This window comes from Grampus griseus (assembly GCF_964374135.1).
Source record: "Grampus griseus genome assembly, chromosome: 11".
Lineage (NCBI taxonomy): Eukaryota > Metazoa > Chordata > Mammalia > Artiodactyla > Delphinidae > Grampus > Grampus griseus.
The window spans coordinates 11119405-11136907 of record NC_139005.1 but is presented as its reverse complement, the minus strand read 5'-3'; the positions used below and the strand labels follow the sequence as shown (position 1 = coordinate 11136907).

Here is a 17503-nt window from a genome sequence, read left to right as displayed (position 1 = left end):
AGCTATGGGTTTGTCATATATGGCCTTATTATGTTGAGGTAGGTTCCCTCTATGCCCACTTTCCAGAGAGTTTTTATTGTAAATGGATATTGAATTTTTATCAAAAGCTTTTTCTGCATCTATTGAGATGATCATATGGTTTTTCTTCAATTTCTTAATGTGGTATATCACACTGATTGATTTGCAGATATTGAAACATTCTTGCATTCCCTGGAATAAATCCCACTTGATTGTGGTATATGATCCTTTTAATGAATTGTGCTTTCGAATTGCTAGTATTTTGTTGAGGATATTTGCATCTATGTTCATCAGTGATATTGGCCTGTAATTTTCTTTTTTTGTGATATCTTTGTCTGATTTTTGTATCAGGGTGATGGTGGCTTCATAGAATGAGTTTGGGAATTTTCCTTTCTCTGCCATTTTTCAGAACAGTTTCAGAAGGATAGGTGTTAGCTCTTCTCTAAATGTTTGATAGAAATCGCCTGTGAAGCCATCAGGACCTCGACTTGTTTCTTGGGAGTTTTTTAATCACAGTTTCAATTTCAGTGCTTGTGGTTGGCCTGTTCATATTTTCTATTTCTTCCTGGTTCAGTCTTGGTCTATATGTCTATTTTTGTGCCAGTACCATCTAAGAATTTGTCCATTTCTTCCAGGTTGTCCATTTCATTGGCATACAGTTGCTTGTAGTAGTTTCTTATGATCCTTTGTATTTCTGTGGTATCAGTTGTAACTTCTCCTTTTTCATTTCTAATTTTATTGATTTGAGTCCTCTCCCTTTTTTTCTTAATGAGTTTACTAAAGGTTTATCAGTTTTGCTTATCTTTTCAAAGAACCAGCTTTTAGTTTCATTGATCTTTGCTCGTCTCTATTTCATTTATTTCTGCTCTGATCTTTATGATTTCTTTCCTTCTACTAACTTTAAGTTTTGTTTGTTCTTCTCTAGTTGCTTTAGGTGTAAGATTATGTTGTTTGAGATTTTTCTTTTTTCCTGAAGTAAGATTGCATTGCTGTAAACTTCCCTCTTATAACTGCTTTTGCCACATCCCTTAGGTTTTGGGTCATTGTGCTTTCATTTTCATTTGTCTCTAGGTGTTTTTTGATTTCCTCCTTGATTTCTTCAGTGATCCATTGGTTGTTTAGTAACATATTGTTTAGCCTCCACGTGTTTGTGTTTTTTACAGTTTCTTTTTTTCTTGTAGTTTATTTCTAATCTCATAGTGTTGTGGTTGGAAAGCATGCTTGATATGATCTCAAATTTCTTATATTTACCAAGGCTCTCTTTGTGGCCCAGCATGTGGTCAATCCTGGAGAATGTTCTGTGTGCACTTGAGAAGAATGTATATCCTGCTGCTTTTGGTTAGAATGTTCTATAAATATCAATTAAGTCCATCTGGTCTAATGTGTTATTTAAAGCTTGTGTTTCCTTATTTGTTTTCTGTCTGGACGATCTGTCCATTGATGAAGGTGGGGTGTTAAAGTCCCCAACTATTACTGTGTTACTGTCGATTTCTCCCTTTATGGCTCTTAGTATTTGCCTTATATATTGAGGTGCTCCTATGTTGGGTGCATATGTATTTACAATTGTTATATCTTCTTCTTGGATTGATCCCTTGATTATTACATAGTGTCCTTTTTTGTCTCTTGTAATAGTCTTTATTTTAAAGTCTATTTTGTCTGATATGAGAATTGCTACTCCAGCTTTCTTTTGATTTCCATTTGCATGGAATATCTTTTTCCATCCCCACTTTCAGTCTCTGTGTCCCTAGGTCTGAAGTGGGTCTCTTGTAGACAGCATATATATGGGTCTTGTTTTTGTATCCATTCAGCCAGTCTGTGTCTTTTGGTTGGAGCATTTAATCCATTTACATTTAAGGTAATTATCGATATATATGTTCCTATTACCATTTTCTTAATTGTTTTGGGTTTGTTATTGTAGGTCTTTTCCTTGTCTTGTTTTCCTGCCTAGAGCAGTTCCTTTAGAATTTGTTGTAAAGCTGGTTTGGTGATGCTGAATTCTCTTAGCTTTTGCTTGTCTGTAAAGCTTTTAATTTCTCTGTTGAATCTGAGTGAGATCCTTGCTGGGTAGAGTAATCTTGATTTTAGGTTTTTCCCTTTCATCATTTTAAATATGTCCTACCACTCCCTTCTGGCTTGCAGAGTTTCTGCTGAAAGATCAGCTGTTAACCTTATGGGGTCTTGCTCTTGTGGGCAGGGATGTGCTCAGTAAAACTTTAGTCCACTTGTCTGTTGATGGATGTGGCTGTGTTCCTTCCCTCTTGGTTGTTTGGCCTGAGACAACCCAGCACTGGAGCCTACAGGCTGTTTGGTGTGGCAGCCTCTGGGAGGGCTCATGCCAATGAGTATTTCCAAGAAGTGCTGTTGTCAGTGCCAGTGTCCTTGTCCCCGTGGTGAGCCACAGCCGTCCCCCCCCAACCCCCTCACAGGAGACCCTCCAACACTAGCAGGTAGGTCTGGTTCAGTCTCCTATGGGGTCACTGCTCCTTTCTCCTGGGTGCAAATGCACACAGGCCTTTGTGTGTGCCCTCCAAGAGTGGAGTCTCTCACTGTGGCTTCTCCTTTGTCTCTGGATGTGGGTATCTTTTTTGGTTGGTTCCAACGACTTACTGTTGATGTTGTTCAGAAGTTAGTTGTGATTCCAGTGCTCTTGCAAGAAGGGGTGAGTGCATGCCCTTCTACTCCACCATCTTGAACCAATCCAAGCTCTATACTAGGGTGCTTATAAGAATGTATACAAGATAAGTTCCAGAAATGGGAAGAGATTCAACTAAAGTGATACATAGGGAAGAAAAGGAAATAGATAAAAGCCTGAGAACTTGGTAAATGGCCAGGAGGGATGACTTCCAGATCAAAGTGGTGGATGTTTCTTGCCTTTATCAAGGTGAGAACTAAAGGAAAAGGCACTTTTTTGAGGACTGGGAACAGGGTGACTTTAGTTTGGGACACATGGAGTTTGGAATATTTTGAGAAAATTTAGGGAGGTTCTCTCATAAAGATTAACCTACACATATTTTGACTGAACATTTATTGTAGACTTTGACAGGGCAGAGACAAGCGTAACACCATGTTTATTGATTAGACCTTAGCAAAAAACTTTTTTTTCAAATAGATAAGTTCCAGAAGAATTTCTGGGAGAAGTACTTATGAATCTTTATTATTAAATTTTGTTTCCTGGTCCTGAATCTGATAGCAAAGATCAAAAACTTTCTCTGGAAGAAAATTTAAAAGATCTTCCTTCAGTATTGAAATTGACGTAGAACATTTTAAGTAACTATTTCATGGTGATTTACTTTCCATGATATATTAACTGTTTATCACGTGAACTTCATCTTGGGTCTTGGTTCTGACACGCAAAATAGAAACTTTAGTTTTCACACTTATTTAGACATTATTTTTACTTTTGTCACCTGTTATGTTTTGTTGGATTCCAAATTTCAAAGCATTACTATTGAAATAGCAAAAAAAGGTAGTAGCAACAATAATGGAATGAATCTCAAGGGATTAATTTTGTTTAACATTTAAGAGTTTTTTAAAAAAATGCATTTGTTTCACCTTTTTTTTTTTAATAGAGAAGATTCCAGTTGCTCCTACAACTTATATTTCACAATCTTTTGATAATTTGGCTTTAAGATGTGGCTAGAAAATGTATTAATAATGTTATTATGTAGGTTTTTTGTACTACTGTGAAACAGGAATTTACTTAATGTGGTTAAAAAATGAAACTAATAGAGGTAGTGAAATTATGAGGAAACTTGCGTCGAAAATTTGAAACTCTCTGTCTGTATAGGCAACAGATACGTTATCATCTTCTTGGGGAAAATTGTGCAAGTCTCTTGATTGAGAGAGACAGGCTTGCTCTGAAATTTGTCCTTCAGTCTTGCACACACAGCTACAATTCCAATATAAGGTAGTGTCGAGTTACTCAAACCAGATCTAAGATATCAAAATTCTAATCTGCAATTAGAAATTAAGAATTAATATACTGTAGATGTGATGTGAATCTGTCTCCAATGGTGACCCTCCAGCCAGTGTGAAAGTTGGGGATTTACGTGGCCATATAATAAAGCATTGTGTTAAGCCCAAAGGAGCCAATACAATGAAATTTAAGATGCTACCCCTCATTCTTAAGAAGTTTGTAATGAAATTTATTGGACCAAATACACACAAATACATATAACTGAAGAGTGATCTAGATGAGCAGTGAGCTGGGTGCCGAATCAGAATGGGGCAAAGTTGACTTTCTGTTGATAAGACTTTTGGCAAGAACTCTGAGTTAAGCCAGCAATGAAGAATGGGTACATTTTTAGGAGATGAAGGAAAGAGATCATTCCAGAGCCAAGCAAATCTCCAGCATTTTAATGTATTAGTATTTTGTTTCCTTGAAGCTCTTTTTTTTTTTTTAAAAACTAATCCCTTTCAACCTGCCTTGTGTATCAGGCACATTATTCATCCCACCTCACATCTTCTCACCTGCCTTTTATTCTAGTTTCTCGTATATAAGCTGAGGCACCTCACCTCAGCCAGACTGCAGGAGCCCCCTGCTTTCTACCTCAGAGCTCCTCCGAAATCATAACTGTTTAGCACTGGAGCATGTGCAAACCTGAGAGTGAAGGATTTAGCACCTCATTTAACACTCCCTTTGACCTATGTGGGATGGGAGCAGTTGGATAAATGCTCCCTCTTCCATCCCTGGGATGGGATCTTCAGAGGCTTATTCTGCACACCTCTTTGGACCATCTCAAAATGCACCCTCCTGCTTTCCCTCCCTCCCTGTTTCACTCTCCTGGCCCCCTACTCCTGTTCTCTGGGAGCACTTCCCCAAATAATTCTCCTTTCATCAACAATCCCAGGCTCTGATTTCTGGAGGGAGTGAGAGCTAAAATACCTACTTACAGTTTTGCTGCCTAGAGGTTGATTATTCATAAATCAGTTATTTTCTTAATGACTCTGATGAAGAGACAAAGCAAATCTAAAACAAGGTATCAATTTACTGAAAGCCCTTTCGAAGAAGGAAAGGTGCAAAGCCAAGGTACACAGAGGGATGCTGAATGACCATGCTCATTGAGCATAAAAGAGAAAAGCAATTCAAGGATCACAGTCAGTAAACTATTAGCTAAAACCAATCTGGATAGATTAAGTTGCAATTTTATTGTTTTTATATTTTTCTCTGACATATTCTGCCTCTGCTTTCTCATGCTTCTTTTTTTCTCTAACTGACTGACTACATCAGGCAAAAATTGTATTGCTCAGGGTTGAAAACTACTTCCTCTTTCATAAATGAGGTGCTAGCAAACTTAGGTTCCAAATATGGGAAAGAGTGATTTAGGCCACTTATGATTATTTTACAAATTCTAAGACAGGGTTAGGAATTATTTTTCAACTGAAAACAATTAACTCATAGAAAATATTATAATAAACAGGTAAATAAAAGAAATTCAATTTGGGTGTTTGGGTTTTTAGAGAGAAATAGGAAAATGATGGGACCTCTTTCATCTTTATTTACAGAAGAAAAATACTCTGCTTTTAGAAAGTAATATTCCCATTCATTCAACAAATATTTATCAAGTGCATTGATTCTAAGGATGTTAATGTTAAAAATGTTTAAATCTGGGACTTCCCTGATGGCGCAGTGGTTAAGAATCCTCCTGCCAATGCAGGGGACACAGGTTTGATCCCTTGTCCGGGAAGATCCCACATGCCACGGAGCAGCTAAGCCCGTGCACCACGACTACAGAGCCCGCACTCTAGAGCCCATGCTCCGCAACAAGAGAAGCCACCACAATAAGAAGCCTATGCACCGCAGCGAAGAGTAGCTCCCACTTGCCACAACTAGACAAAGCACGCGCACAGCAATGAAGGCCCAACGCAGCCAAAAAAAAAAAGTTTAAATCTCATTTTCATTTTCATGACTCTAGAGAAAATATCAACACGTGGCCCTTGTCCCTTGGGCATCTGAACGTCCTCTAGGCTCCTTACCCAAGCATGAAGACATACGACTTGAGTTATTTTAGATTAACTTCCGTGAATGTTCAGATAAATTTCACTTTTGGGTCAAGAACACACACAATTAAACGAGATTCATCAAAGAAACATTACTGTGCCAGCTACAGCACTCCCAGGATATAGGGTCATAAGCAGAAGAGGTCCCTGCCTTCACAGAGCTTGTATCGAGCTAGACTGAGATTAGAATTATGTGATATTTTTCTACCTTTTTGCTATTGCCCTTTCCACACTATTCGCCTCACAACATGATGTTTTTTTAAAAATAGAAAAGCATAAGGCTTAAATTATTCGAGGATTTAAGAAAATCAGAAAAAAGCATGGGACTGGGCAACCAGGAAGAGTTGATACATGGAGAAAACATTGAGGAACGGAGGACATCAATTAGGGGTAGCAGGAGAAACTCAGATTTTGGCTTAATTCTCAAAGCATTTGCTAAATTGGTCAGTGTGGGGCTTCCCTGGTGGTGCAGTGGTTGAGAGTCCGCCTGCCGATGCAGGGGACACGGGTTCGTGCCCCAGTCCGGGAAGATCCCACATGCCGTGGAGCGGCTGGGCCGGTGAGCCGTGGCCGCTGAGCCTGCGCGTCCGGAGCCTGTGCTCCGCAACGGGAGAGGCCACAGCAGTGAGAGGCCCGCGTACCGCAAAAAAAAAAAAAAAGTAAATTGGTCAGTGTGTTAGCAGTAAATTTTTCTCATTGAATTCTCTTGAGGACTGGGTAAAAGATTTTTTTTCCATGCATGGGGGCACATGAGTGTCAAAAAAGCACAGATTTACAGAAGTTTATTATTTGTGGTCAGAAAAGTAGGTAGTACCAGTAACAGTGAAACAGCCACCCTTTTTCATTTCCTACAAAGCTCACTGGAGGTGAGGGTGGGAGAGAATGCATGAGAAAAGCTGGAGAGGGGCTGAGGCTGTGGCATTTGTGTCCCAAAATCAGTTTGGAAAACATACTTATTATATTTGGGAGGAGAAGAAAGGACATATCTATGGATGATGCCAACAATTGTCCAACTGTGGTCAATTGACTTAGTAACAGTTAGACTCATTCATCACCAGCAGCCTGTTGACATGTATTCTGCGCCTGCCTATGTTTATCAGTGCCATTACTTCCACGTTACCGTTTTTAAAGAAATCCAATATGGATTTCAATATGGTCATGACTCAGTGCAGAATAAATTGACTTTCCTGCTCAAGATCATTCTTTAAGGGTCATAATCAGCATTAGCTGATTAGCGTAGCTTGACCAAGTCCCAGTGTATCACCCTCTTGGGCCAAGGTGCCACGATGCTCTAGTATTAAGTTTCTAATTTTAGTGCTAATTTTCATAGACAATCTTTGCATCAAAAAAGATAAAATACTGAGTCAGTTTTGAATGTGGAAAATAGATAACCATAGATAAATATTTAATCTGAGCTTTATAGTATCTTAACCACTAAAAACTTAGTGTGTCCGAAACTAAACTCATATTCCCTCCCAGACCTGTTTCCCATCTGCTCCCTCTCTCAGTGATGATACAACAACCATCCACTGAGTCACAGCCTAGAATCTGAGTCATTCTGGCCTCCTCCCACCTCTTTGATGACCTTAATAAGTTTGTCTTTAACCTGAGCAGCTGTACAGTGGTTTCTTAGGCAGAGAAATAAATGCACTACATACCATTTCTTTTCTTCATTTCTTCTTTTTTCTTTTCTCTCTCTTCCTAAGTCTTCCTTCCTTTCACAGATGTTTATTGAGCACCTGTTGTGGGTCAGACACCATATCAAGTGCTGAGGAAACAATCTCTGGCCTCGAGTTCACAGGCTAGAAGCAGGGGCAGACATATAAATTACATTACAATGTGATAAAACTGGAAGAAGACCTGCTTTCAAGGTACATGGAGCTTGTAGAGCAAGTCAGTCCCTACAAAGGGGGTGTTGCTTCCTGAGTCTTAAATAGCAATTTTGAGATTGCTAGGTATTTAACAAGGGAGAAAATGTCAGACATAGGAAACAGCATATGCAAAGTCAGAGGTGCTGGACCAGCTCATGGCAGGTTGGAGAGCTGTGTGTGCAATGGTTTCAAGATCACAAAGTGCATGGAGTGGTGGATGAAACTAGATAGGTAGGCAGAAAGCAGGTCATGAATGTCAAGAGGGTAAGTCAAAGAATTTTAATTCTAGGAAGTAGAAGCCATTGAAGATTTGGGGTAATTAAGTAAACAAATCAGTTTTGCATTTTAGAAAGGTCACTCTGGCAAAGTATGAACAATGGTTTAAAGGTCAGAGAGACCTGGAAAAAAAGCCTCTTCATAGTTCAGAAACTATGAGAAAACTCTTTGCATTGCTGTTTATCAAGAAGATCCAGACTACTTATGGAAATGTTTGCAATCTGTGAAAAGGCCAACCTACCCTGGAATTAAAGTTGTCATGGTCATAGATGGAAATTCAGAAGATGATCTTTACATGATGGACATCTTCATTGCAGTCATGGGCAGGGACAAATCAGCCACTTAGATCTGGAAGAACAACTTCCACATGAAGGGTCCTGGTGAGACAGATGAGTCACATAAAGAAAGCTCACAACATGTCACCCAGTTGGTCTTGTCCAACAAGAGTATTTGCATCATGCAAAAATGGGGTGGAAAAAGAGAAGTCATGTCCACGGCTTTCAGAGCACTGGGACCAAGTGTGGATTATGCACAGGTTGGTGATTCAGACACCATGCTTGACCCTGCCTCATCAGTGGAGACAGTAAAAGTTGTAGAAGATCCCATGGTTGGAGGTGTCAGGGGAGATGTCCAGATTTTAAACAAGTGTGATTCCTAGATCTCCTTCCTCAGCAGAGTGAGATACTGGATGGCTTTTAACATAGAAAGGGCCTGTCAGTCTTATTTTGGATGCGTCCAGTGCATCAGTGGACCTCTGGGAATGTACAGAAACTCCTTACTGCATGAATTTGTGGAAGACTGGTACAATCAAAAATTTATGGGCAGGGGACTTCCCTGGTGGTCCAATGGGTAGGACTCTGTGCTCCCAATGCAGGGGGCCCGGGTTCTGTCTCTGGTTGGGGAACTAGATTCCACATGTATGCTGCAACTAAGGATTCTGCATGCCGCAACTAAAGACACGCGTGAGCCAAAAATAAATGATAAACAAATAAATATTTAAAAAAAATTATGGGCAGCCATTGTGGTTTTGGAGATGACAGGCATCTAACAAACTGAGTGCTGAGCCTGGGCTATGCAAGAAAATACACAGCTCGATCCAAATGCCTTACTGAAACACCTAAGGGATATCTCAGATGGTTAAACCAGCAGACCTGTTGGAGCAAGTCCTGCATCCGAGAGTGGCTGTACAATGCAATGTGGTTTCATAAACATCACTTGCGGATGACCTATGAAGCAGTCATCACTGGGTTCTTCCCTTTCTTTCTCATTGCCACAGTAATCCAGCTCTTCTACAGGGGTAAAATTTGGAACATCCTCCTTTTCTGGTTAACTGTCCAGTTAGTGCGTCTCATAAAATCATCTTCTGCCAGCTGCCTTAGAGGAAATATCATCATGGTCTTCATGTCCCTCTACTCAATGTTTTACATGTCAAGTTTACTTCCCGCCAAGATGTTCCCAGTTGCAACAATAAGCAAAGCTGGGTGGGGCACATCTGGAAGGAAATCCATTGTTAATTTCACAGGACTCATTCCAGTATCAGTTTGGTATACAGTCCTCCTGGGTGGTGTGATTTTCACCATTTATAAGGAATCTAAAAAGCCATTCTCAGAATCCAAACAGACAGTTTTAATTGTTGGAACATTGCTCTATGCATGCTATTGGGTCATGTTTTCGACACTGTATGTGGTTCTCATCAAAAACTGTGGCAGGCGGAAGAAGGGACAACAGTATGACACAGTGCTTGATGTACGATCTTACATTTGATGTTTGTAGTTACAGATGCAGACACACACAAAACCTTACTTCCTCTAGGGACTGTATGGTTGTGGCATCAGATAATGCCACCAAAGGAGACACATCACTGCTGCTGGGACTTGAACAAAGACATTTGTATGGGTTTATTTTAATTCTGCCAAAGTAAAATGATACATGAAGAAGAAGAACTCACATTTAATCTGATACTTCTATGAAAATGGGAAGAATTCTTTGTTTATGCACTTTTTCCTTATTGTACATCCACCTAACAGTGTTTTGCCCTATATACCTCACTAGTCATGCTTTATGTGGGTAACCATGGAAGAAGAGGATTTTGGAAGCTCAAGGAAAAGTTCTTTCAACATATACAACCTAACTTATGGACTGTGTTGATGCTAATTTTTTTTTAAGGCAGGGTTTTCTGTTTAACTCTACCAAATGAAAGGCCGAAGGAAATTTTACAGGCTGTTGTCTGTGCTATATTTTTATATAATTGTACTGTGTTTTAAAATTTTGTATGCAAATTTTAAAACAAATTTTGTATACTTTATATTTTACTTCTCTGCCAAAATACACCTGTTCTTCCTTTTTTTTTTTTAAATAAAATAGGTTCTGAAAAAATTCATACTTAAAAAATTTCTACCCAAAATGTGAAGCTTGGTTGATTTATGTTGTTCATGATAGAAAGAATAAAATGTTTCTCTCTCTCTCTCTCTTTAAAATTGAATAGTTTGTTTCTGTGAAAAAGTATTTAAACTTTCAATATTTTAACTTTTTTTCATTTCTTTAGAAAAGGCCAATATACCTGTCACACTTTGGGAGGAGAAATTCATACTTATGTGTACAAAAAAGAAGTCACTGAAAACCAAGGCCAAAGGGGTAGAAAAGTACAATTTTTTCATAAGATTGAAAAAAAAGGGAATGCTAGTTCTCAAAAGAAAACACTAGGCATCCAGCAGTGGACAAAATCTGGGTATTAAAGATAGTCTTTGGAGATTCTCACAGTGTTTTCCCAGGCTAAGTAAAAAGGAAAGTGGGAAAAATTATCTGTACAATTTGGACAAATACAAAGCAGTTCATCATTTTGTTCTGTGACCTGTATTCACTGGATCCTGTCTATATATTGAACATACTTTACCTACCCTTTTTTTTTTTCCAGCTTGTCAGTTCACTTTACATGTTAGTATGAGGTTTATACGGGTGAGTGGGATAAATTATAATAAGGCTAAGGCATACAGATTTAAAATTGGAAGAATCAAGCTCCACATGTCCCTTTAACTTGCTAGGGAAGATTTTTTTCTGAATTATACAGATAATTGCTTCATCTCTTCTGTTCCTGGCCTACATAAATGTGTTTACATAGTAGACATGATATCAAGGCTTAATAGTTACATCAAGAATTGGCACAGGGCTTCCCGGGTGGCACAGTGGTTGAGAGTCCGCCTGCCGATGCAGGGGACACGGGTTCAGGCCCCGGTCCGGGAAGATCCCACATGCCGCGGAGCGGCTGGGCCCGTGAGCCATGGCCGCTGAGCCTGCGCGTCCGGAGCCTGTGCTCTGCAACGGGAGAGGCCACAGCAGTGAGAGCCCCGCGTACCGCAAAAAAAAAAGAATTGGCACATAAAAAAATTGATGGACCAGGTATCCTCAGCCTTGTTAATTTAGCTACTCTGGGGTCTTAGTTATCCAGTTTGACTTTTGACATGACCCATCTTGCCTTGTAGCTGGTGCTGTGTAGACCTGTGTTTAAAAACAATTGAACACATGAAGAGTCGCATAAAAAGTATTGTGAGGAAGCATAAATGGGGAGAAGTATTCAACCATGTGTTTCTTGCCTTTCTGCTTCCTTTTTATGCAGACACCTATATTCCATCCATCCTGCTTAAGAAAAAACTGCACATTCTACCTTCAGAGTACAAAAACTTACATAATGTTCTACAACTTAGACTCTCACTGATTGGAGAGCTTGTGAGAAATGAACAGACCATGCCATTAAATGAGACTAAAACTTGAGTTTGCCTTTTTGACTTTTTATGTTCTAAGTTAAGCTTTGATAACATTCAAATGTCAATTTCTCTCATTCTCATAAAACATGGAATTAATTGCCTATATTTATTCTAGCAATTATTCAATGTATTTCCAGTGTAGGATGTACAGTATAATTGAATTTTTTTGTAAATAAGATATTTTTGATAAGGAAAAACAAAAAGAATTAAGCAGGAGAGATAGGATAGAAAGTGAGAGAATACGGGTGCTTTGGTCCAACTATTGAGGGGGATGGAAAGGGTTGCAGACCAGGGATGTGAACCCTATTCTTGGTTGAATGACAAGGTGGGTGAGAGCTCCAGCTCCTGCCTTGCCCAGAATCCCATCTCTAAGGATGAAGCACTTAGACCCACCTCTTTGATGCTCCAGCTACGCCCCTACCTTTGACCTGGTTCTTTGTGCTCTAGGCTCATCCCCCTTGGTCAAGGCTCTGGTATTTTCCCACTTGTAACAAGGACAAACTATAGCGTGGCAGATTTCCCAATTCTGTTGTAACAGAACAGAACTCTTTAAAAGCAAATGTGCTGGAATTGTTGGTTACAAAGAAAAGAAAATGTATCAGCAGTTCAGTTCAATGACATCCTATCATTATTCGTTTTTCTTTTTTTCCAGGGGTCTACTATGCAACTGCATACTGGATGCCTACTGAGAAGAGAATACAAGTCGAAAATGTCCTAGACAGGAATGGGGATGCCTATGGCTTTTACAATAACTCTGTGAAAACCACAGGCTGGGGCATCCTTGAGATCAGAGCGGGGTACGGTTCTCGATCCCTGAGCAATGAGATCGTCATGTTTGCAGCCGGCTTTTTGGAGGGTTACCTCACTGCTCCGTAAGTACCCAGTCGTGGTGGAGAACTGCCAGGCAACCTCTGTCCTTTTCTTTGCCCAACAGTGGTTTTTTCTTCCTGGCATTGTACACTAGAATTGAAAATTTGCCATGGTTTTTCTCATACAATAGAAAGATTATCAGAATTACATTTGAACCTGTAGTAGTCATACCTGCCTAGAAGGAGCAAAGCCCCCAATTGTGACACATTTAAAAATCTTTCCCTCTCATGAAACTCTTTTAAAAGACTGCTAAGTCATTTCATCATACTAGTCATTTATTGTCAGGTAGAAAGCAAATGGAGGTGGAGTGGCTCTTTGAGGACCACAAACAGAGAAGATTAATTCAAAATAAAAATAAAATGTAAGAGCATTTATTTTCAACCATCTTAGAACAATACTTTCAAGTGGGGGAAGATTTTAAATTGAAATTTTAATGTCTAACATGAATGTTCTTTCCAACTCTATTGTTATTTAATTCTTGTGTTCTTCCCTTGTCTTATGGAAATAACAAAATATGTACTTATAATAATGCAATCATGACTCATCCTTTTTAGAGAACAAATCTTTGAGGAAAGGAAAGTTGCAACTCATTTAAACAAGCCTCATTCTTCCTTTGATATAAAATGTCTTGAGGACGTGGTTTTCTTCTTTTATGCTCTGTGACCTAGATTGTTGAGTGCAGTTTAACCAAACCTTATTTTGCACTGTTACCATCTTAGTCATAGTAAATGCAGTGCTGATCTTAATCTGTTTATGAGTACTGGCAATTGTATCAAATGTTGAATGACTAATTGCTGGACTCTGGCTGCTCTTTTTTAAAATTTAAACGAAAAATTCCTGGTTTTGTTTTTATGCCAAATTTTTGTTACCTTACCATACAAGTCCCCTTAATAGGGGACTCTCAGTTTGGAGATGTAGAAAACTTTATAAACTAAATACGATTTAAAAAACATGTTTAAAACTGTATTCAACATGTAAAAATCTGAACTTCTTCTTTTCCCCTACAAATCTTTATTTCGGGATCCACTGGTTTCTGACTGCATTCTTGAAATTGAGTTGCAAGTTTGGAGAAATAATTCAGATTGAAGTTGTGTGAACGTAAATATATTCAATGAAGTCATGCATAAGATACATATGAGTTATTAAGGGAAGCTATGTAACTTGAGTGGAGCATCTCTAATCTGTGTTAGAGATGCTAACATAGGTTGAACGTTGAGAGCCTAAGCTTGTCTTCCTTGGACTTTGGCATCAGTACTAGAGAGCTCAGGGAGTTTGACCAAGGAGACTTCTGACAAAAGTGACCCTTCTGTTATTCTTATGTCTCAGGAAAACCTAAGTTTTAACATCTCACTTTGGGAAGTAGCTTTATGATTTCTGCCTTATTCATAATATAAAGTACTGACCTATCCTTGAGTTCCTTTATCCATAACCACAAGCTGTGCGGCTAAATAAATAAATAAATGCTACTATGTAAAAAAAAAAAAGAGAGAAATACAACCAAAACGATCTTTAGAAGGGCATTTCCCAGAAGCTCCTTTTCAGAGGCTGTCATTCTGACTGCATTGCTGAAAAGTCCAATAAGTAGGGGAATTTCTGAATCAGCATGCATTCAAAGGCTCTGCTCTGTGCTTCACTCAAAGCTCAGAACAGTGGGATGTGACCCGGCAAGCTTAAAACAGACCCCTGGCAGTGGGTTGGGGAAGAGGGAAGAGACAGAAGTGGTTACCAGTTTCCTGCCTTCCTCTTCTGATATGGTCTAGGAGGTGAAGGCTTACTACACATTCTGTTGCCCAAGAGTTTAATTTGGAGGAAGGAGAAATGCCAAATGGAGTAAAGAATCAGGGCTCACAGAGACAAGAGCTCTGGCAGGGAGACAGGGCAGAGGGGAGGCTGGAAGAATTCATGTGCTTGAGACTCTCAGACCCAAGGCGCCACCCAGGAAGGACTGCACCAATAGGCACCCCGTGCACTGTCTCAACTGAGCAGAGAGGCAGTGGGGCTCCCTCCGAGCAAAGGTATCCAGCATTCTCTGAAGCAAAGCAGAAGAGCTTAAAATGTCAACCCTCTGGAAGTTGTGACTGTAGCCACAAACCAATGGCGGAGAAAGAATACAGGTCATAGGCTAGAGTTTTTTGTTTTCAGCTACACAGGGACGGTTGTATGAGAAGCAATAGCATCTTCATACAGACATCATTTTATCAATTTAAGACATATACTGCTGGGGACTGTTTTGCAAAGGACAATTCCACGTACCAAGACACAGCCTTGGAGCCAGGGCAGAGAAGGTGAGTTTGTGCCAGAGGCCAAAAGAAAGAACTGCCTTGTTTTCCTCTCATCTTGCAGAGCTGCTCAGGCAGCTGCCAAGAGCAGTGGGAAGTATAGGGCTGCCACGTTTTTCCACATCACCACATTTAAAATGCAGTGGTGTGCCTTATATTCTGCCGCACTTCGGGGGGAGATGTGTGAAAGGACGAACATCGTGCGATGAACGACTGAGATAGGCAGATAAGGACGTTGGTTTGACGGCCTCAGAAAATATAATTTGCTTTTATCAACCTATGAAACGCTCGAGAGACCAAATCAAAACATAAAGAAATACGCTCAAATCCTCCATCACTGCCTTCGAAGCACGCAGCAATTTGTTGCTTCTTTGAGCTTTTACGACACTTTTACGACACCGTCCCGGGCCCGCCCTCTGTCCTGTATCCGGAAGCTCCTGGCGGTGTACCTGCGCGGCTCCTGCAGGGTTATCTCGCCGTGCGCAGCGGAGGCAGATCCACCAGGGCCGCAGCCTCGGGTAGGCATTCACAATTTTCAGGAGCTTCTCTCGCTGTCTTGCTCTTCTTCACACTCTCTTCTCCCTCTTCTTCCACTGCCCCACCCCCGGCCCCTGAGGAGCCCCTCACTGCGTGATGCACCACGCAGACATGCATTCGGAGGGCCCCCTGAGGCTTGCTGTGATGCCCCTTCAGCCTGCCGCACAGCCCCATCCTAGCATCTCTTAGAACTGTGATTCCTGAGAGCCAGATGCTGCCTCTTCCGTCTCCACCTATCAAAATCCTGCGCAGGGCTTCCCTGGTGGCGCAGTGGTTGAGAGTCTGCCTGCCTATGCAGGGGACACGGGTTTGTGCCCCGGTCCGGGAAGATCCCACATGCCGCGGAGCGGCTGGGCCCGTGAGCCATGGCCGCTGAGCCTGCGCGTCCGGAGCCTGTGCTCCGCAACGGGAGAGGCCACAACAGTGAGAGGCCTGCGTACTGCAAAAAAAAAAAAAAAGATCCTGCTCAACCTCCAAGACCCATCTCAGATGCTCTCTTCTTTTTGTTTTATGCCTTTTTTTGAAATTACAATATTTTGTATTGTGTGTCAATATGATGCTACATCATATAGCTGTTAGAAATGACCTTTTTTTTTTTTTTTTTTTTTTTTTTTTGCGGTACGCGGGCCTCTCACTGCTGTGGCCTCTCCTGTTGCGGAGCACAGGCTCCGGACGCGCAGGCTCAGCGGCCATGGCTCACGGGCCAGCCGCTCCGCGGCACGTGGGATCCTCCCGGACCGGGGCACGAACCCGCGTCCCCTGCATCGGCAGGCGGACTCTCAACCACTGCGCCACCAGGGAAGCCCAGAAATGACCTTTTTTAATACATCTTTATTGGAGTATAATTGCTTTACGATGTTGTGTTAGTTTCTGCTGTACAACAAATTGAATCAGTTATATGATGCTCTCTTCTTGATGAAGCTCTTTCTGATTCCATTTCCACTGGATCAGAGCCCCATCTCTCCCCTCCACCACCTGTTAGTGCCTTGAGGACAGGGTCCCCATCTTATTCATCTTTATATACCCCAGGCGCCTGGCACAGCACTTCTGCCCGCCCCCCCACAGTGGTTACTTAACTACACGCTTATGAAGTTTAATTGAATCCTGTTGTTCCTGTTTTATGAGAGATGAATCGGAAGTGTCAGCTACGTATTTCCATGTAATGCATCGTCTAGCAGCCTTGGCCAAATGGAATTTCTGTCTTCATTTTTTTTAACTCTACTGGGTGGCTCCCTAACAGTTGCAAATTAAGAGTCTCTGATGCTCACTAATGATGTAAAACCTGATAAATAGTCATTGATAGTCAATAAAATAAGTCAGGAAACCTTTCTGGAAAGAATGGTGATGGGGGTGTGAGGACCTGGTCTGCTCTAGTTTTTAACAAAGTGGCTGATCTCTTGTGTTGCTGAGGCACATGTAGAAATGACCTCCTCTGGAATTACCTAGCCAGTTTGGATGCCACAATTCAATGCGACACACCCTCGTTATACTACCTTGTGCCGGGCTCTGGGGATAGAGAGACAGTGGGGAGTGAGTTCCTGAGTACTCTCCCCACTCGTTTTAAGGTAATGTGTTGACACAGCAGTTGGTAAAACTATGATGAAAAGAGGTTCTAGCAAGATTATGGCACAAGTAGAGAGACTAGTCAAAGGCGGAACCTTTTTGGGCGTTTGTCTTACCATCGAGAGATACTTCAAGAATCTCCTCCGTACCCCCCAACTTGCTCCTTCTGATATTAGAAACTGAATATGGCTCCGGGTCAAGGCTGTAGCCAAAGCAAAGATAAGTAAGACACAGTCACACCCTCAAAATTATCAAATGACCCATCAGTTGGTAATTATTTGGGACTTAACATGAAGCACAAAATAGTGATGATGATGATGATGATGAT

At 40.8% G+C, this 17503-nt stretch overlaps 1 protein-coding gene and 1 pseudogene across 2 annotated transcripts in view; both read left to right on the top strand.

Annotated features, from left to right (window-relative positions):
• PLBD1 (phospholipase B domain containing 1) overlaps nt 1–17503 on the top strand; it is a 68692-nt gene that overhangs the window by 6088 nt on the left and 45101 nt on the right. Inside the window, exon 2 of the mRNA XM_082666605.1 lies at nt 12579–12798. Within this exon, the coding sequence (XP_082522731.1) occupies nt 12579–12798 (220 nt within the window). The remainder of the gene's footprint in view (nt 1–12578; nt 12799–17503) is intronic.
• LOC309829335 (hyaluronan synthase 2-like) lies at nt 8139–9929 on the top strand (annotated as a pseudogene). The gene is made up of 3 exons: nt 8139–8153; nt 8311–9002; nt 9182–9929. The product of its transcript is annotated as a hyaluronan synthase 2-like (transcript).